Raw genomic sequence first — 21,523 nt, forward strand, 5'->3', positions numbered from 1 at the left:
GACATTTTTTCAGATCAAGGTCTATTAATGATGCAAATTTCAGGCAAATCTGACTCCATAATTTATAAGAATTCTTAACGGATGGTCGGATTTGGTTGATTTTGGTAACAAATAATGATAGATCATGAAGAGATAAATAACTTGGGCACATGATAAAATTGAAAATGCACACATGGATTCAGGAAATAAGTTAAAGCCTTTTTTGTGAAAATTTAAGAATCAAAAAATGGTGAAACTTGGCATACTCCTTAATACGAGGAAAAAAAACCTGCAATCAGATTTTAAAAGTTCGCTACCGGTCAGGAAATATTGTAATTTGAAAATGTCTTGTTAGCTTTCATACTCTGTAGAGAGGATCACCAAATTTCGCTCAGACATTTCTCTGACCCAGCTCTATCTGTGACACAAATTTCGCCAAATGTGAGAAACTTTTGGTTTTTAATTTGTAAGCACGATGTGCCTTCACCAATTATGTAAGGGGGGAAGAACTATGATAACGAAAGAGAACAGAATAACTAGAACTTTAATGAGTCTTCAACATATTTACATTTAAACAAAACAAAATTAATTTTATTATTAAAACATTATTGATATGAATTAATGGGGAAAACACTCGCTTGCTGCTAATGATGATTCAATCTTTGTGGTTATGAAAAATAAGAACAATGATTTTATCCAGTAGTCACCTACCTTTTGAATATGGCTTCCCCCTTTGGCATCCACTGGTTTAATCGCGACTTTACAGTTAGTATTTTAAAAGAACAAAAATTAACTGAACCAATGAATAGGCTCAGAACCCGTCTCCCCTAACAATACAATTATTTTTAAACTGCCCGATCTGTGACAGAATAACTTTAGTATTATAAGACGAAACGAAATCTAGTAGCCTTTTTCACTGGATCAGCCGAACTTTACTCACAGTCCTAACGAACGAGCTCTGCCCAAAAATTAACTGAACCAATGAATAGGCTCAGAACCCGTCTCCCCTAACAATACAATTATTTTTAAACTGCCCGATCTGTGACAGAATAACTGTATTATAAGACAGACTAGACGAAATCTAGTAGCCTTTTTCACTGGATCAGCCGGACTTTACTCACAGTCCTAACGAACGAGCTCTGCCCAAAAGTTAAATTTTGGGTATTAATATAAACTCAATCAATGCCAAACATGAAAGCCATTTCAAGTACATATTTTTATCTGTCGCACAAGCGGCACGTTTGTTATTAGAAACAAAAGAGAAGCTACGTTAATATTGACAACAAATGAAATAAACAATCTTTCTGTCGATGACAAAGATTGTTCAAAGACAAAAACACTGTTCATTGAACTTTTTTAATTTGAAAACTCTAAAATTCTGATCAATATGAGATAAATATATGATTCATATATATGTCCCATATGACCAGGTGACAAATTTACTTTAGAATTTAGGATAGGAAAATAAAACTCCCAACTTGGCTCTTTGTATTTTATTTACAAAATTTGGTTAACTGACGTACAATAGGAGAATGTATATATTTTATTCATAAATATTCAGTGATAATACAACCATATTTCTATAAAATAAAAGACGATAAAGACTTATATCGTGATGTATAACAATTATTATGATGTGATGGTTATAACGAGTCAAAGCAATAAATTAGTCCGATCAAAAACCAAATCCTTAAATTGTCAATCGTGAGATCACTTCAAACTGAAAGCATTCATAATGAAAACATCAATATTCTTCCCATTCCACTAATGTTGACAGTCTCACTATAGTAAAATTACCCACTAGTGTACTGAAAACTATAATGATATTCACTTGAATCTGACAGTATTGGTGGAATGAGAATCAGTCATGTTTTTGATGAGGCTTCCTGAAATATTGTGAATCGCACACTATCAATCGGGTTGCACAAAGGTCTGTTAACTTTTAATCCCGTTTAAATGTCACGAGAACCAATCAGAGAAGCCTTCTTCCCAAAAAACCTTTATTGGTTCTCTTGGAATTTAATCATGATTAAAATTTAACAGGCTTTTGTGCAACCAGGTCTATGTATGTATTATTTGTATGAATCCTCCCTTAGCTTGTGCGTAGGTAACGATTAAATGTATGTATTTGTAAATGTAATTAATACATGTTTCTGTTTAATACATGTTTAATTAATACATGTTTATGTTTCTCAATATTTATTCGAGTTAGTTATTATGATTTTAAACCTTGAATTATATGTATTCAAATACATGTCGCTTCCGATGAAAACAAGCATTGAATTAAAAATATAAATTCAAATATCGAGTCCAAATACAAATCCATATTTATCTATTCATTCAATGAAACACATATTGAATTCGATGAGTTCAAATACGAAATTCTCTGAGTCCAAATATTAAATCTATGGGACTAATTCACAGATAATAACTACTTGTTGTAGAATATTAGACATGATACAAAGAATGGCTAGATGAAAGTTATCGTTCATAAAGATTCAACAATCAAGTTTTAATATTATTCCTCTCAAAACAATTCAATATTTTTCAATATTCCTCTCACGATCCTGTTAAATCCTTTCAAAAGTCTTTGCGTCCCAAATTCAAAAGATAGATTGCACTGTGTTAACACAAACATTGACAGATAGGGACATAGCACAGCTATTAACTTGTTAATAATACTTATTAAAGTGAGTTTACATTATTTATTTCCTATCCATCGAGATTCTAATACTAGAACAAACATCATACAATGAGTGCATACACAACAGCAATTATATTGTTTTGCAATTTTTTCGTAAAAAAAACAAAGAAACAAATCTTGAAAATTGAAAAATGGCTTTGAACATTATTAAAATTCAACACAACCACTTTGTATTGAACATAACAATCAATATTCAAATTAAAAAATTGCTTTTTCACTTCAGTGGAAAAATACAATGTAAAATTGATAATTTTTCACTGATGAAATATTTTTAGATACTGATTTTTTCAGTCAGATTTTCAGATATTTTTTCACTTGATAAGTGGTAAATAACATAAGCTTTTTCAAGCTTTAAACTTCTTCACATTGCAAAACAAAATTTGCAATTGTGTATCCACACTAGAAAGTGGTTTAGACAGTTGGTTCAAGAGACAAGTTAACATTTTGAGACGGATGAGTGGACCTACAGCTTTAAGTGGGTTCCGAACCACAGGGAAATCATCTCACTAAAATGAAAACACTAGAATATTGTATAACATCACGAATTTAGATTAATTCGTCTATTTATTAGTATAATAAATTCGTGATATTAGACAATATTCAAGCGTTTTCATTATGGATAACTATCACGTATCACCACACATGATACAGTATCATCTCAACTTGATGCACAACACCAAAATTTGATACAAAACTTCCAAAATTTGAATGAATTCTACAAACCTTGGGGTATCTTCTTATACTATCTTTTCTCTATGGTATCACCACACATGATACAGTATCAACAAAATAGTGTCATCTCAACAGTATCATCTCAACTTGATACAGTATCATCTCAACTTGATACAGTATCATCTCAACTTGATACAGTATCATCTCAACTTGATACAGTATCATCTCAACTTGATACAGTATCATCTCAACTTGATACAGTATCATCTCAACTTGATACACAACACCAACATTTGATACAAAACTTCCAAAATTTGAATGATTTCTACAAACCATGGGGTATCTTCTTATGCTATCTTTTTCTATGGTATCACTATTTCATTCTCGCCTAATGAAGTAGTATCAACATCTCACTAAAGCTTGAAAGCCTCTTGAAACAACTGTATCAACCGTATTCCAACAACCTTAATCAATTTTAAACGACTCTGACACTTATTACAACACTTATATCTATTTCTGACGAATCTAACAAACGCCTATAGTATATTGCACTACACACACACACACTCAATGTGTTGCTGTTGAAGCGTTAATATATATAGTCACACAGTCTTTGAGAAGTAACAGATTTAGAACTAGATATATTTATCAATACACAGTATTTACAGTAGGGGTGAGATCATTGAGCTAAATACATCTGGAGGTAATATTAGGTATAATTAACTTTCTGGTTAGGGCTACTCATATTTTTCGATGGTACTTGGATTTTATATTTTTATTTCTAGATGATCTGGAGGTAACACTGGTCATAGTGAGGTACACGTTAAAGTGCGTACAGATAAACGCGCCGCGAACATGAGCAATTCACTTTTAATCAGCTGATTCCAAGCTTTTTATATCTGTATCTTACCGTTTCTGTAAAAATACAGATATAGTCAGCTGATTAAAAGTGAATTGCTCATGTTCGCGGCGCATATATATGTAAGCACCTTTAAGGACTTAGAGTTAATGGCAGAATACTTCCAGCAGTGGTTCTTGAAGCCAAACCCGTCCAAAACTGTCTCAACAATATTCCATCTTAGTAACCAGCATGCAAAAAAGACAATTAATCTCAGGTTATGTGGCAAAAGAATATCTCATCAGGAAGCTCCCCGTTACCTAGGAGTCAGACTTGATAGATCCCTCACATATCGACAACATCTGCAGGGGTTGAGAGATAAACTGAAGACAAGGCTAAATATCATCAGCAAACTTGCGGGAACAACCTGGGGTTGTGACATGAATGCCCTTCGAGCATCAAGTCTCGCACTTCTGTACAGTACAGGGGAGTACTGCTCTTCTGTCTGGGCTCGCAGCAGACATGTTGAGAAAATTGATACAGTTTTCAATGAAACTATGAGGAAGATTAGTGGGACATTGAGACCAACAGAGACTGAGTGGTTGCCTGTGCTTAGTAACATCATGCCTCCAGATCTCAGAAGGTTCGAGAAGAAGAACAAGTTCATTTCCCAGTTACAACACATTCATGAGGATCTCCCAGTCTCTAGAGATTTGGCTAACCCTCCACCAAGGCGCCTCAAGTCAAGAAGATACTTGAGACTTGATGAGCAGGAGGAAATTAGAAGTGCAAGGGAGTTATGGAGACTGAGATGGTTGCAGGGAGAGGTCAGGAACAAAGGCCTTGTGGATGACCCTAATAACATTGTTCCTGGCACCCAGCTGAGACGTAGAGAGTGGTGTGGCCTTAACCGGTTCAGGACGCAGGTGGGAAGGTGTGCTGAGCTGATGACAGCATGGGGATACACATCTGATCCTCTGTGCCAATGTGGACAAATCCAATCAATGAACCACCTAATATCTGAGTGTCCACAACACTCCTATCATGGAGGGCTGTCGGCCCTCCATGATGCTGGAGAAGATGCGTGTCAGTGGCTCCAGAACATTCCAAATTCTATTGGTATTTGAAATATTAAGTGTAAAATTATGTTTTTTTCTAATTTTGGCCTATGTATGCATATGCATATATATATATATATATATATATATATATATATATATATTATATATATATATAGGTGCGTACAGACTTTCGCTCTGCTCCGCAACCGAACGTCACTCCAGCAGAGCGATTGATGATCGACCGGGGAGCAACAGTGATTCGACCGGGGAACGCGAGAAGATCTAACATCTTCCGTAACGTTCATGATGGGTGCGGAAGCGGAGCGACTGTGGTTCGATGGAGGAACGAGGGCGGAGCGTGTTCGGTGCGGGTTGGAAGCGCGTATATATATACGCAGCTTTAGAATGGCATTGGAGGAAGATAGTAATAAAGCAACGTTGCTGATACAGGTACCGGTTTTATCTGATGTAATACAAAGGATCAACTCACACTTACGCGACTCAGGTCGAGAAGAGACTCGACTCTAGTCGAGAGCATGTGTTTTCAAATGGTGACGTCGCGCAGACTAGAATCGAATGGTCTGAGTGTCACCATTTGAAAACACATGCTCTCGTCTAGAGTCGAGTTTCTTCTCGACCTGAGTAGCGTAAGTGTGAGTTAAGCCTAACTGTTCATTCATGTTTAAAATAATCAATTATATTTTATTCATCAAGAAAATATATTTTTCAATGATAAATTTTCTTAATTGAGATTGAATATTTTGTGAATTAATTTTATTTTTACATTGTGTACGTTCTGTGTACAGTAAATTGTTCCAGTTCCAATCGTAAATTGTTCCATCACGTGACTAGTGCAAAATGTTCCCATGGAACGCCATTTCAAAATCGTTGGTTCAAGCTTTTGGCGCGCACATATAAAGTTGATTTACACTAAAATGTGTCGTTTATTAGCTGCGTGAATGAAGGAAGGCTGTTTTACAAACCTACCGTCTAGAACTGTTTTACAAACCTACCGTCTAGAAAAGTGTAAATTTCTTTTATTCCATTGCTCCAAAACAAACTATCAGCGCATGCGCAGAGAAGCAAGCAGATTACAATAATCGACCAATGAGAGCTCAGATAGTTGGAACTGTACCAGGTCGGACAATTTACCACACTTCGACTGTGGGGCAGGATTTTGGAACTGGAACAGGTTTCTGGAACAGAATCTGTCAAAATTCCTCCCATGGAACGCGGAACTTTTTACTTGGTAAATTGTGAATCGGACAATTTACCACATTCCATGTACACAGAACGGGCCCATTATGGAACAATCTGGCAAACGGCGGAGCAAGAAAAAGATAGCGCTATCTGCTTTGTCGAATGATAGACAAGGTTAGCAACACCAATGCTAATCAAATACTGCTATTATAACGTGGATCTCACTAAAGTCTATTCAATGTCAAGTGCCACACGAAATATTTTGCATTTTTATAAGCATACTTGACAAAAAGTCAAGTAATCAAAATTAATACGGTATTCTTTTTCAATACATCTTCGTCAATTCATTGGCCGTTTTCACACTCACCGATTGTCGGCCGACACTCAGAATTGTCCTCTAATAATAATAATATCGAGTCACCTGGCTGGCTCAAGTCTGGTGTCAGAGTTTTCAGGTCGCAACTGATCAATTTCAGGGCCTCTGACTGCTTTTTAGACAGCCGGGACCGACGGTTTGATGACAATAATTGTCCTCTGATTGGCTGAGAATCAGCTGTTGGTGAGGATTATCCACACCGAGAACATTTCCGAAAATCGGAAATTTTGAACGATAGACAAGAATAGCAACACCAAAGTTAATCAGATACTGCCATTATAACGTGGACCTCACTATAGCGTCATCTCCTGTTGTTGTTTCGGCTCTATGGAACCAGTAATGAACCACTTTAGTCACAACAAGTATCACCTCCTGTTGTTTTAGCTCTATGGAACCATTAATGGACCACTGTAGCCTCAACAAGTATCACCTCCTGTATTTTTAGCTCTATGAAACCATTAATGGACCACTGTAGCATCAACAAGTGTCACCTCCTGTATTTGTAGCTCTATGGAACAATTAATGACCACTGTAGCCTCAACAAGTATCACCTCCTGTAGTTTTAGCTCTATGGAACCATAATGGACCACTGTAGCCTCAACAAGTATCACCTCCTGTTGTTTTAGCTCTATGGAACCATTAATGAACCACTCTAGCCTCAACAAGTATCACCTCCGGTAGTTTTTCTAGCTCTATGGAACCATTAATGGACCACTGTAGCATCAACAAGTGTCACCTCCTGTATTTGTAGCTCTATGGAACATTAATGACCACTGTAGCCTCAACAAGTATCACCTCCGGTAGTTTTTCTAGCTCTATGGAACCATTAATGAACCACTGTAGCCTCAACAAGTATCACCTGTAGTTTTAGCTCTATGGAACCATTAATGAACACTGTAGCCTCAACAAGTATCACCTCCTGTTGTTTTAGCTCTATGGAACCATTAATGACCACTGCAGCCTCAACAAGTATCACCTCCTGTTGTTTTAGCTCTATGGAACCATAGCTACACTGTAGCCTCAACAAGTGTTACCTCCAGTAGTTGTTTAGCTCAATGGTTAGCCTGTGACGTGCGGTGGGTTTAATAGAAGAATAGGAGACGCTCCTGAGCTGAACCAGACAGAAGACGCCATCCACGTTTTATGTTCAGGTACTGGAATATGGCTCGGATACAGATGAGGATGCCTGAAAAACAAGTCAGAATATCAATAATCAACTCCCACTTCACTAAAATCACATATTATTATTAGCGTATGGCACATATAATATATAGACGCACACAAACACATAGGTAGTCAAAGAGAAATCGGTTAATAAAATATTGTAAATATATTAAATTTTGATGTCGAGGTTGTCAATGTAGTGTAGTGATTGTGGAGAAGCCGAGATAAAATCATTTAAATCACCTTGGTAGGCACGTATATTACAATTATTTCTGATGATGTGCTTCATCGTCTGTCTAGCCTCTCCACAATCACAAACAGGGGAAGGTAAACTGCCAAAGGTAACTCCAAAAAGCTCCTTGTGTATATTTTCGGATGCAATACGTTGCTTTTGAGAAGATACAAAAGAGCTTCTGTTGCTTATGGAAAGATACATTAAAGCACAGAATATACAGAATGAAAACTTGTAATCAATCGCCTATCTAACCAATGCTTTTTACATGACGCCAATACTAAACACGTCACGTGACCTTGGGAAGTTCCAATCCTGGTCTTCTGATTGGCTCGTAGCAGTGAACGAGATCAATTGATCCGGATCATTGAAGTGATCCGAACCTACCATCAATACTATTACAATTTCCTTACAAGATGGCGGATTTTAGCGTCAGGGTACTAGCCAAGTTTCCGTACTGTATGTATACTGTGATTAAAGCTCTTTGTATATCTTTTCGGATGCAACACGTTGCTTTTGAGAAGATACGAAAGAGCTTCTGTTGCTTATGGAAAGATACATTAAAGCTCTTTGTATCTTTTCGTATGCAACACGTTGCTTTTTAGAAGATACAAAAGAGCCTCTGGTGCTTATGGAAAGATACACTGAAGCTCCTTGTGTATCTTTTCGGATGCAACACGTTGCTTTTGAGAAGATACAAAAGAGTATCTGTTGATTAAGGGAAGATACATTTTCAAAGATGTTGGATGTTTGTGAACGGGTAGTATTTGTAGTCTAGTGATCCTTTGCCGATAGGCAAAGCTACAGGACTCGTACTGTTGTCTAAGTATAATTTACACTGACCGAAAGTCATGATCAGCCACCAGAGCCAGCTGTTCTCGTGCGAGGCGAGCTCGGTCGAGTGTTTGACGATGAGTGTCCACTTGGCGAGCGATAGCCCAAAGCCGGACAGTGCGCCGTAGCGGGCCGCCACAGTGTGACAGAAACACATCAGAAGCAGGAACCCGATCCAGTTGAACAGGAATGCCACTGAAAGTCAAACAAAAAGTTATTTATTGAAAAATAATTACAAAGCACATCAGCATCAAGACACAAACAATCAATTATCATTTGATCGCTCAGCAACAGGAAAACTATCCAGTTATACAGGAATGCCACTGAAAGTCGAATGAAAATAATTTATTTCAAATTAAGGGTTGGTTTCCGAGCTCGGGATTAAGCTAATTCCTAGACTTTAAACAGCTGGAGTCAGAAAAGTGGCTTTCCAAAACAGGGCGTAGTCGTAGTCATTGTCATAGTCACGTTTGAATTAAATTTCGAAAAACTAGAAAACTGAACACAAAATAAAATAAAGAGAAAATAGTGTAAAGTTTCAGCTATTTTGAATTATTTAGGAATGTCTAATGTCGTCCAGAAAAAACGTTTCCAATTATAGAAATGAGAAAATAAAAACTACAACTACTGTTATAAAAGCTGCGACTACGTCCCGTTTCGGAAAGCCAATTTTCTGACTCCAGCTGTTCAAAGTCTAGGACTAAGTTAAATCCCGAGCTCGGAAACCTAGCCCGAGCCCTAAGTATTAATAACTGGGTTAAAGAAATGAGACGGGGCCGCCGAAAACAGTGGATGGTCAGGTAGAAGTTCTCGTGACCCTTCAGTGGTCACCTATTGTTATTGAATTTCGGCATTTTCGTGGTCTATTGTCAAGGATTCCACTCCGAGCAATATATTGGTGGACCAGTGTGGTTACTTCAAGGAATTTTCAGCTGTAAACCAGTGGTAGCATACAGTGATTGGATAAACATACACATTACTATCGATGACAAGTGCAAATTTCGTCAAACGTACGAGGTATGTAAAAACCACATCGATTTTTGGACTTACATTTGTTTGCCGTCCTTATAAATTCTACGTGATTGAATGGGACTTGACAAACACATGATACACATCATATGTTTGCCAAGTTGTGTTCAATCTAATAGAATTTGAAAGGACGCCAAAAAGTCGTAGGCTCAATAAGTATTGAATTGTATGTAACTCAAGTTAGTCTGTATACAGCTTGTGAGCAAGTTGAGTTTCATCAAATGAACCATTGGGAATAATACAATAATTGAATATCAAGTACTAGATCACATTCAATAATTGCAGAAAATAAAAGTAACAGATGAAAGGTGAAAAATAATAGATAAGTTGGTGCCACCAGCTAGAATTGCCTTCAAAAAAGCACACAGGGCCACTAATGAGAGTAATGAAGCGGAAACAGAGGACAATAAAGTTTGCTAGTCGAGAGTTAGAGGATGCACCTTTTTGGAACAATAGTCCAGTGCACAGGTAGCGCGGCCCCCTCTCCTTTATTTTACCCTTAATCACTAGAACTAGTAGTTCTGTGAACAGTAGACTTCACGCAGTATTCTCATCCACAAGTACCTAATTGAAACTATAGACCTTATGGAAATACAGCAATAGACTGGCTTCTCCACACATCTGTGTAATCACTTGTCAGCTGATTTATGATGAATAATTCTATAGTCTGATTTTTACTCTAATATTGGCGTATGAAGGAGGCTCCTTTTTCCTTTTATATTATCCTTGAAATGCAAAATTTCAAAAAACCTTGTACATACGTCGACGCGCAACTATAAGAGGAACATACCTGTGAAATTTCATGAAAATCTATTACCGCGTTTCGCCGTAAATGCGCAATATATAAACATTTAAACATTAAGAGAAATGCCAAACCGTCGACTTGAATCTTAGACCTCACCTCGTTCGGTCAATTAAGTATCAGCAACAGAAAGTCGATCCGATGAACAGTAAAGCCACAGCAAGTCAAAAATTTATTTTTAATTAATTATGAATCAAATCAGCAACATGAAGCCAATCCAGTTAAACATGAATGCAACTGCAAGTCGAAAATTTTTTCATTTAAAATTGAGTATTAAGCACTATAGTGAGATCCATATTATAATGGCAGTGGATAAAGATTGGAGGACAACGTTGCCGATCCTCTGTCTTGTCAATGCCTTCTACATACGGTAGCTGATACAGGTTTAACGATGTAATATTAACTGTTCATTCTCGTTCAAAATAATAAATTACATTTTATCAAGAAAGAAATTATATTTTTCAATAATTTCATAATGAATTTTCATAATTAAGATGAATTATTTTGTTAATTATAGTCTGTCCAGACTGCCATGAGCCTTGAAAGATTAAGCCGACCCTCGCTCTCCCACGCGCAGGCACACAAGCCGGCCTACCAGCGCCATTGATATACTATGTATAATACGTGGTATACAAGTAGGCAGACCGTCCCTTTACTCACACACACAAAAGGAGACTTCGCTTGTGTGTGTGAGTAGTAGGAGGATCGGCCTAATCCTTCAGAGCTCATGCCTGTTTGGACAGTAGAATTATTAATTCTACATTTTTAAAAGACAATCTGGCAACAGAGCAAAGCGAGAAAAAGATAGCGCTATCCGCTTTGTTGAATGATAGACAAGGATAGCAACACCATTGCTAATCAAACACTGCTATTGTAACGTGGACCTCACTATATTGTGAATTATAATTATCCAATATTTCTATTGGAATTAAGTACTGACCCATGAAAGCAATGCAGAAAATGTAGTCAGTGCCTAGAAGACGGTTCTCAGTGTCCGCTTCCCCTCCCTCGGTGTCAATCGCCAGAAAGGCAAGAGTCTGCTGTCGGTGGTGTCCGTGGTGATGCGGAGGGGGCACCTAGGGGTCACCACAAAACAACCATCAAACATAAAATAAACCATAACAATTATGAAACATATTATTTAGATGCCCGGGTTCGAATCCCGGACCGGGCGAGATATTTTTCTCGAAACAATGCTGTGTTCCGAATGGACATGCTATCTATTTATTGGAAATAGCAAACAATATAATAGTCGGAGAAGGAAAAAAGGCTATTGCCCAAAACTTCTTCTATTTCCTAATTTTGTCTCAAATCTTCCAAATATGTAGGTTAAGTCCATTTCAATTTCTACACTAAATGGTATAAAATTTATTAATTCCTTTTCACAAAAACATGGCAAATTACAATTTAAAAAGTAGGAGCTAAGTTGACCACCAGTATTCTAACCAGTATTCGTGGTCAACTTACAGAAAAAAATAAAATCATCAATCTGAGACTACAAATCAGAAAATGTGGCGTCGATCCCGGCTGCTAGTCGTTAGGTCATGTCAGAGGCCCTGAAATTGTTCAGGTGCGACCTGAAAACTCTGACTCCAGACCTGAGGCATCCAGGTTACTCGATATTATTATTATCATCAACATATTAAACTATTCCAATTACAGATGGAAATTACGGAGATATTGCAATTATTCAAATGCTAATGAATGAATGCAATGAATGAATTATCAAACGAAAATCCAATTACAGCATTTAATTTGGATTTTCGTTTAATAATAATAGTTATTCCAATTACACTTTTGATGTGTTTGCCTCCTTGCTGCCCTGGAAAGAGCTGCGGGGTCGAGGATTGTCTTCCCGGCTTTTCCGTCTATAACCTTTCCTTGACTGGACTATTAGTAATATTGACATGTCACCAGTCATATGAGTAAAACTCAAAAACTTGATGTAATGTGACAATGAATAAATAAATAAATAAACTAATCAGAAATACCGGTTTCAGCTATGTTCAATAGAAGAGGTAAGTGAGTGTCAAAGCGGAGAATCTACAACGCTGTGATTCTATCTTCCTCCACTGTCATTACAGCGAAGACCTCACTATAGTCTGCAAGACTTTATTTCAGTTTTAAAACTTAATTAGGTTTTAATCAATTAGCTATATTCGATAGAAGTCAGTGAGTGTCAAAGAGGAGAATTTACAACGCTGTGATTCTATCTTCCTCCACTGTCATTATAGCGAAGACCTCACTACAGTCTGCAAGACTTTATTTCAGTTTTAAAACTTTGATAACTAGGTTCAATAATTGATTGATGTTTCTTACGGCTGTCAACGGAGAAAGAGGCAACTCTCCCTGAAGTGTTTTCTCTCTCTGCACCTCCTCATAGGAGGGCAACTTGGTGGCCAGATCATAGGGAGGGGGAGCAGAGAAGTCCGGTTTCGGAGGGGGAAGATCTTCTCCCTGAAACAAAATTACAAATGCAATGATAATAAAAGAATATAAATACATAATAAAATGAAATATTAAATACCATCATCAAATAGGGTAAAAATTCTATATATTAGACGTGAAGTCCCTGCAAGGTTCGAGAAACCTGAGCACAGAGGCTCAAAAAACAAAACTAGAAAACATTGTGCCGGTTGCACACAGCCGGTTAAATTTTAACCGTGATTAGTTTTACGAGAACCAATCAGAGAAGGCTTTTTAAAAGACAAAGTTCTCTTCTCTGATTGTTTCTCGTGGAATTAATCACGGTTAAAATTTAACCGGCTTTAGAGCAACCGGGCCATATTATGCTAAAAAAGCAATCTCATCTCTATCTAGCAATAAAATAATCCGACTCATTACAATAACTTTCAACTAGAAACATTATCATTGATAATTCTGAATAAAATCCTCTGGTAGTGTTGTACCCTCAGGCAGAGAAATATTTATTATTATAATTGATCCTATTTAATGGGAACCATAGTCGGCAAGGTATTTTAACCCTCCATTTTTTCCAACACACCACATCTTTTTAGCAATTTGTCTTGTCATATTGTGTCTAACTCAGTGTAACCGCTGTTGTTTTGTTTCATTGTATATTGTTTTTCCAAATTGTATTTTTTGGGTGTTGTGGATAAACTGAATTGAATTACAATAGTTGGTTAGCCGATTTCAGTTGAGAAAAATGAATGGGGGAGGGGGAGAAAAAATTTGAGTTGTATAGATGATTCATTCTGAGACTGAAATCGGTTTGTGACTCAGAGACAACTTTAATAAGTAAATGAGTAAACTCAATTTTACTCAGGCTGGGGGGGGGGAGTTTATGATTCATCAGGGTTTGACACTAAAATGACGATTTGCAGTCTGTGAGTGAATATTTCATCATTTTCACAATTAATATAATCTGCAAGTCGTCATTTTAATGTCAAATCTTGATGGATGATATTTATCTATCAATGAGTAAATAAATAAAATATGAATGAGATAATTAATTCCTTTATTCTTTTTTCTTCATAGAAGACCAGTGAACTGGATAGATGGCGTCATGAATTCACTTTTAAGATGGCAGGTCAGACTATGTTGTCCTCGCGTGCATCAAAGTATTCACTCAAGATTCAAAATTCAAGATTCGTTTATTGTCAGAGCATTAAAAACAATAATGCAAGACATCGTGGTGTAGAATGGGTTATTCTACAGCCACGTCACTTTTTTTATTTTGTAGTCACTTCCTTGCAGATTTCTCACATTTACAGGTAGGACGTTGAACAAGCGAAGGGCAGAAATGGGGAAAGCGTCCTTCTTCTTACTTGTTCTGATGAATGCTTCAAATGAAATAGATGACATGTGTAGGTGAATGTGATGAATTGACAGTGCAAAATAAATCTCACCAATTGCGACGGATGAATTCTATTCATCGGCACAGCAGTGTAACCGATCGGAGGTTCATTTCCGGAAACGATAATTGGATGAACGACAGCTATGTCGTTGACAGCGGCCGATTCTGGAGGCAACATCACAGTCAATGAAGCCGCTTGTTGAAAATTAGGAGCCTCCTGTTGTGAAACCCACAAAAAAGTCTATTAATAAAGAAAAAAAGCTGGAATATAATATTAATATCAATTGGAAATAGTTGTTAAAACTGACAAAACGTTTCAAACAATATTGAAACTTGAGTTTGGAAGTAGAACAATTTTAATAGGTTGGGAAATGTGCGGTATTTTTCCAAATTAAATTAGAAATCACCAAGTTGTGCTATTTTTGGTGTAACAGAAACAACCAAAACGAATAGAAGAATAATTCAATTATAATCAATTGTGGGATATGATATTTTTTATTTTATTTCTAATATATTTTTTGTTGGGAAAAGTGACTGATTGTAAAATCGATACAGTTGGCTTTGACAAGCATTGCTAAAAAACCTAACCTACAAATTCCTAACCCTAAAAATTGTGTTTTCCATTTACATAATATACACTAATATTGAATGTTTAATTAAATTAGTTCAACTTCTGTTCTGTGAAAAAATATCCAAAATGGCTTTAAGTCATTTTGATGAAAGGAGAGGAGTCGTCAAATGTAAAACCTCGTTTGGATCTTGGTGGCAAACCGTTGGAGAAGTTCATATAGCTATAAATATTCCAAAAGAAACAAGAAGTAAAAATGTTCAGATTGTTGTTTCCCCTAAACATTTAAAATGCACTGTTTTAGGAAAAGTTCTTTTAGAGGTAAGTCGTACAAATTATCCACTCGTTCAAGTGTATTTCGATTTAAAAAATAAAGCATTTTGCTGCGGCAAACTTATTTGTTGAATGCTACAACATAGTAAAAGGAATACCTTTTACATTGTGATACTACTTAATCTCTAATGTGCTGTTAATGAACACTGATGCACTCAATTTCTAATGCGTTGTGGGCCTGAACACATAACAAGCAAACTCCGGGCAGCAATCACAACGGTTTTAGCTAGTAATATTATTTATATCTATATTCTTCAAAGGGCCCGGCCACACTGGGAGCCATATATGCCATACTATGGGTATCTATATCCTTCTAATAAACAAATAATTTTAAACAAATAGCCCCCTCTCTTTGTAGCCGCACCATTAGATCAATCTCTATGTGTCTAGACCCTTAATTGCACATACAACTTTTGAAAAGTCAATGAAGAAGGTAAAATGCTAATTCCTTTTGACCATATTAGGGTTGAAATTAGTGAAGCTTAGAGGGTAGAGAGTAGAGCGTAGAGGGTAGCTGAGAGTGTTGTTAAGTAATGCATGTATTGAAATTTATCAGTACATAGTAGAGCGGCGAAGGTAGGGTAGAAGAAAGCAAGAGATTGGATACATTACTTACCTTTTATAGCTGTCTCTTCTCATACACTACCTATGCCGCTCCACTCCTGTTGTTAGTGACCGTAATGTCTAGTCCACACACTCTCCAAGTAGGTAAGCTTGGCCACTCTAGTTTTGTCATCCACACTGTAATGTGACCAGTGCCTATGTGATATATTCGTGGATGCTCGGCTGGTCACTCGCCTTTGCTTGGCTAGTCTTTGCTCGTCTCGACAAAAATCGGAGCAAATGAGAGGGCTGGTAAAGCAACCATCCAAACTCTCGCGCTCATTTGTACGCACTTGGCGAGAGTGTGGATGCGGTATCAGTATGATAACTTAGACTTTATATTTCAATTAATTTAATTTCAAATATTTTTTATTCCTTCAAGTATTTACAGTGAAAAACTCAATATTACGGAATTTCTCCACAAAGACTAAACATCTGCGTGTGGAGTAGAGTTCCATAGACAACACATGCAGTCACTACATAAAATAATTATAATAGAAAAGATAAGCTTCAGATATAATAATGATAATAATGGATTAAATAAAAATTCAAATAATAGTAAAATAAGATATAAAAGGTAAAAGAAAAATATTAACTAAACTTAGGATTGATTTTATTTCTTGTGCAGGCCAATAAATCCCAGGGAATGAAGGAGGCTGTAAGTTTGCGTCATGTATCTATTTTATAATGTGATGAATTGATAGAGGGGAAAAAATCAATATGATAAATCCTTTGATAGTTCTTGCTTTCTGGTAGTTATCAAATATAACGTGAGCGGAGCAGAGCTTCGGCTGCCTCCCAGCCAATGTGATACAGCCATCTGTCCACACCCCTTCGTTAAACGGCTAGACCATACATCTCCGCCTCTCTTATTTCATTCGGCAAGTTTCTATATAAAATGTGAGCCAGGTAAAATGAATTTGACAGTTCTGACCCATGTGTCAGTTGTGTAACATCATAATTATAGTTGGTCCTGTGGCGAGTTTCATACCGGAAATTTAAATTTATTTCACCTAAGATCTGGGATATGCCAGGAAAGCCGTGACGACTAATGCTTTATACCCTTCAGCCTGGCAGTGGGCTCGAATCCCCGCCCGTAGGCATGGACGTTTAATCACCCTCTCACTCTCAATCATCCACTCACAAGCTAATGTGTGCATTATCCGCAATTAAAGAAAATTGCACTAAATCTGGGCACTTTCATATTGACATTTTTAATTCAATGTGAAGGTGTGATCACATTGAATGCGTATATGCAATTGCTGCTCACACTGAACGCAACCTGTACTTTCATGCGTTCAGTGTGAGAGTTCCTATTGCTCTTTTCATAGTTTGTTTCTCATATGCACGCTTGGTCATGCATAACCAAGCGTGCAATTGCACATGTACGGGTTCAATGTGATCACACCCTAAGTTTCAATTGAAAAAGAAACAATGAAACACTGGGTTGTTGTCTAGAAATATTACGAACTTACTGAAAAATTACATACATGTTTCAACACCAATGGTGTCATATTCAGTGTCATGTTTCATTATGGATAAATATCACTACATCTCACCAACTACATTATCTGAAGAAAAAGGCTCAACTCACACTTACGCGACTCAGGTCGAGAAGAGACTCGACTCTAGTCGAGAGCATGTGTTTTCAAATGGTGACACTCAGACCAGTCGATTCTAGTCAAAATTTAATAATGTGCTTCGAGATAAACTCCTCAAACTTCCACTCTATTCCTTGAGTGAAGAGATCAGTCGTTTTATTTGTCTCTTTGACATGCCATCTCGATAGTTTGTGTAAATTTTATGAACGTTTGTGTTTTTCATTTCTTTTGACGAAATCTATCCAGTGTAAAGACTGGTCATGGATGGAAAGAAAATTGAATAGTCTCCGCGACTGTCACCATTTGAAAACACATGCTCTCGACTAGAGTCGAGTCTCTTCTTGACCTGAATCGCGTAAGTGTGAGTTGAACCAAAGAGTGTGTTGTTTTAAATTTAAAATGTGTCACTTGTTCTTATTGATGTTTTACCCTTGCTATAGTTAAGCCTCCAATCTTTCCTAGAAGTAATCTTATATTTTCATTTTCCAGGGCGAATTGTATGAAACTGTTCGCGGAGACGATTTTGTGTGGACGATAGAGGAAAATGAAGACAAATCCAAAGACATTTGCCTCGTGCTTTCCAAAGCAGCATACGAGAAATCTGACAAACTATGTTGGGAATCGTTGATGACCGGCCATAACTATCACCCAGATCTGATGACATTCTCCGAGATGAGAAAACAGATCGATTTGGAACTTTTCCAAATTGAGGTAAGCACTATGATTATCAAATCATAAGCTATCTATAATAAAGGAAAGAATTGGATTATACACGTGCGGGATAGGAAATTCACAAACAGAATAGAAATTTGATCTGGAAGATTAGGAACCGTGATTTACACATATTATGCATCTAACGCGGTTTGCTATTAACACTGGTATTACAGCTATACCCCTCCAGAGATCCCTTACACAAACCAATTTCACATGTTCTGTATCGTAACTTGGCTCGTCACTTCCCACATCACATAGTATTTCAGGACGTCTCGAAATCCTTATTTAAATTGAAATTAATAGTTATTTGTGCAACTAGTGCGCAAAGTGACAGTTTGCTGCACCGAAAGAAACGTTTACGCCCGAGCCGTAGGCGAGGGCGGAATGGTTTCTTGAGTGCAGCAAACGAACTTTGCGCACGTATTTCACATTAAATTTTTCCTACAGTTACCATTGAATATGAAAAGTGGGTAATTATGGGTAAAATTGCCTGAATAATGTATGTGTGTTTGAATGGCGGGGGGCAGCTGTGTGGTGTGTGCTGTGGTGGCACTGTGCTGTCGTTGTCCTTGGTTATAATATATAATGAATAATAATTAGCGCGTTGTGCTTCGTTGCACCTCTGCTCACTATAGCAGCCACAGCAGTCACTGTTACCAACTTAATTTTGATTTTGCTGCACTGGTGCTCCATATAACTACTAACTATTTTGCGTTGTCATGCTGCAAATCTGGAGTACGCAAAGTACTCACTTTGCGCACTAGTGCGGAAAAGTGATTCTTTGCAGCCTGCAATCAGTGCACAAATGGTCACTTTTCAGGGTATCTGTAGGAAAATACATTTTCCTACAGTTACGTTGAAAAGTGGCCATTGCTGCACTGATTACAGAACGCAAAGAATCACTTTTCCGCTCTAGTGCGGGAAAAATTTTTCTGCACTCCAGATTTGCAACATGGCAACGCAAAATACTTAGTAGGTTATATGGAGCAACAGTGCAGCAAAATCAAAATGAAGTTGGTAACAGTGACTGCTGTGGCTGCTATAGTGAGCAGAGGTGCAACGAAGCACAACGCGCTAATTATTACTATTATATATTAAATCGAGGACAGCAACAGCACAGTGCCACCACAGCACACACCACACAGCCGCCTCGCCATTCAAACACTACTAAGTTATTTGATGGATTTCAGGCAATTTTACCCATAATTACCCACTTTTCATATTCAATGGTAACTGTAGGAAAAACTTAATGTGAAATACGTGCGCAAAGTTCCTCTGCTGCACTCAAGAAACCATTCCGCCCTCGCCTACGGCTCGGGCGTAAACGTTTCTTTGTACTTCTAAGTATTTCGAAATTTATGAAAAATATATACCAATAACTCAGTTAACTTCCGAAATAAATGATGTATGGATCAATGTATAAATAGATAAATAAATATAATACATGCATCCAATGTGATAATACCCTTAACACTTTGAGGATTAGTTTGTGTTAATTCTCGATCGCTGTATAATTATGGTTATTACAAGGTTTTCAAAGTGTGATTTCAAGATGTTTTTAGGATTAAGTAGCAAGTTGTAATTTTGCTCGTGCTGATTTTCATCTCCAATTAATGATTCAAAATCCGTTTATTGTCAGAACATTACAAACAAATGCAAGATATAGGAATATAGTGGATGTTCATGCTTACTATTTAATATAATGTTGTATATTTTATGGAAATGGAATAATAAAATTTGATTGATTACAGGGTGTAATTTGAATTATTTTAAATAAAATTTATTCTCATTTTTCAGAACCCAGGGATGGACTTCAGCAGAGCTAAACTTTCGAAATCCTACGACAAAGTCCCCATGTATCCTGACAATACAAATCCAGGTTTCAACCAAGATGTCGCACAACAATTTAGTGACATGGAGGGACAACCAAGAAACTTTGAAGATTATTCTGATGATCGATGAAATAATAATATAATTAAGGAATAATTGATAATATATAAGTATAAATAATAATATACCATTAAGGACCCGGTCACACTGAAAGCGATCTACGATCCCATGAATTTCTTCATCTATAACATAGAGAAACAATAGCGTAAGTAGATATCCCCTGGTATAGGGTGTTTATGTCGCAACTTTCACTGTTATCTCAAGCCGATTATTGCCGATTTTTACTGTTTTGACCGGGTAATAGTGTATGAACGGCACAATATGAGAGACTACCAGCTTCATAAACTTCACGGGAAAGAACTACGTGGACTATCGGCTTGAGATAACAGTGAAAGTTGCGACATAAACGCCCTATACCATGGGATATCTATTTATGCTATTGTTTCTCTATGCTATAATTTAAGAGATAACCTTATTTCGGATTTTTTAAAATTATACACGACTAGTTTAGAGATTTATGTCATTCTCAAGTGTTCTTTTTTCTACAATTCAACAATCATGTAGCCCTGTTAAAATATTATATTGGAATATTAGTTTTGGACTGTGCATGTTGTTCCTTCCCTCATTGATTTCAATTGAATCGGTCTGAAGAGGAGGGAACGTCAAAAATCAGAATTTGTCAGGGGATAGAAAAAACTGAATACAGATAAAAGTATTGATATTTTCAAGATTGTTTTTCGTAATTAGGGTACAAACTTTTTTAAGACAACAATTTTAATCCAATATAAGCACTTATATAAGATTCACCCCTTAAAATTTAGTTTTTTGCTAACTTCCTTTTAGTCATTATGATTATAAATTATTCTTCAACTTTTACAATAAACACCTCAACCGAAAGCAATCTAACCTTAAAAAAACGCATGAATCAAAGGTAACCTAACAATAGCATAAAAATCTCAATTAACAAACAGTTGATTTTCGAATTTTCGGCGTTGAAAGGAAACATGTGTGTCATGACTAGTTCCCTTTCACTCCAGTACAGCGAAAATACTATTATCTATTTCTCGTATAAAGAGAATGCTGACATGTTCCCTTTCAGCTTCAAT

General features: G+C 36.7%; 2 protein-coding genes across 2 annotated transcripts; one reads left to right on the plus strand and one right to left on the minus strand.

The window, feature by feature from the left end:
- Positions 1-7,698: 7,698 nt before the first annotated feature.
- On the minus strand, positions 7,699-14,947 carry LOC111059020 (NEDD4 family-interacting protein 1). The gene is made up of 5 exons (XM_039438718.1): positions 14,761-14,947; positions 13,211-13,348; positions 11,832-11,967; positions 9,070-9,255; positions 7,699-8,016 (listed from the first exon to the last, which is right to left on the minus strand). Exons 1-5 carry the CDS (start codon positions 14,884-14,886, stop codon positions 7,913-7,915), a joined length of 690 nt encoding a protein of 229 aa, XP_039294652.1. The 5' UTR covers positions 14,887-14,947; the 3' UTR covers positions 7,699-7,912.
- Positions 14,948-15,265: 318 nt separating this feature from the next.
- Positions 15,266-20,600, plus strand: LOC111059018 (nudC domain-containing protein 2). Its single transcript, XM_039438719.1, has 3 exons — positions 15,266-15,597; positions 18,303-18,524; positions 20,325-20,600. Exons 1-3 carry the CDS (start codon positions 15,406-15,408, stop codon positions 20,487-20,489), a joined length of 579 nt encoding a protein of 192 aa, XP_039294653.1. The 5' UTR covers positions 15,266-15,405; the 3' UTR covers positions 20,490-20,600.
- Positions 20,601-21,523: the final 923 nt, after the last annotated feature.

This window comes from Nilaparvata lugens, chromosome 12 (genome assembly GCF_014356525.2).
Source record: "Nilaparvata lugens isolate BPH chromosome 12, ASM1435652v1, whole genome shotgun sequence".
In the NCBI taxonomy this organism is placed as follows: domain Eukaryota; kingdom Metazoa; phylum Arthropoda; class Insecta; order Hemiptera; family Delphacidae; genus Nilaparvata; species Nilaparvata lugens.

Bases quoted from the DNA above. Each gene is read 5' to 3' on its own strand.
- LOC111059018 (XM_039438719.1), top strand. From the start codon at position 15,406: ATGGCTTTAAGTCATTTTGATGAAAGGAGAGGAGTCGTCAAATGTAAA. The intron at 15,598-18,302 runs GTAAGTCGTACA...TTCATTTTCCAG, and splicing joins TAGGAAAAGTTCTTTTAGAG to GGCGAATTGTATGAAACTGT. The intron at 18,525-20,324 runs GTAAGCACTATG...CTCATTTTTCAG, and splicing joins TGGAACTTTTCCAAATTGAG to AACCCAGGGATGGACTTCAG.
- LOC111059020 (XM_039438718.1), bottom strand. From the start codon at position 14,886: ATGTTGCCTCCAGAATCGGCCGCTGTCAACGACATAGCTGTCGTTCAT. The intron at 11,968-13,210 runs GTAAGAAACATC...GGTGACCCCTAG, and splicing joins CTCTTTCTCCGTTGACAGCC to GTGCCCCCTCCGCATCACCA. The intron at 9,256-11,831 runs GTCAGTACTTAA...TTTGACTTTCAG, and splicing joins TTTCTGCATTGCTTTCATGG to TGGCATTCCTGTTCAACTGG.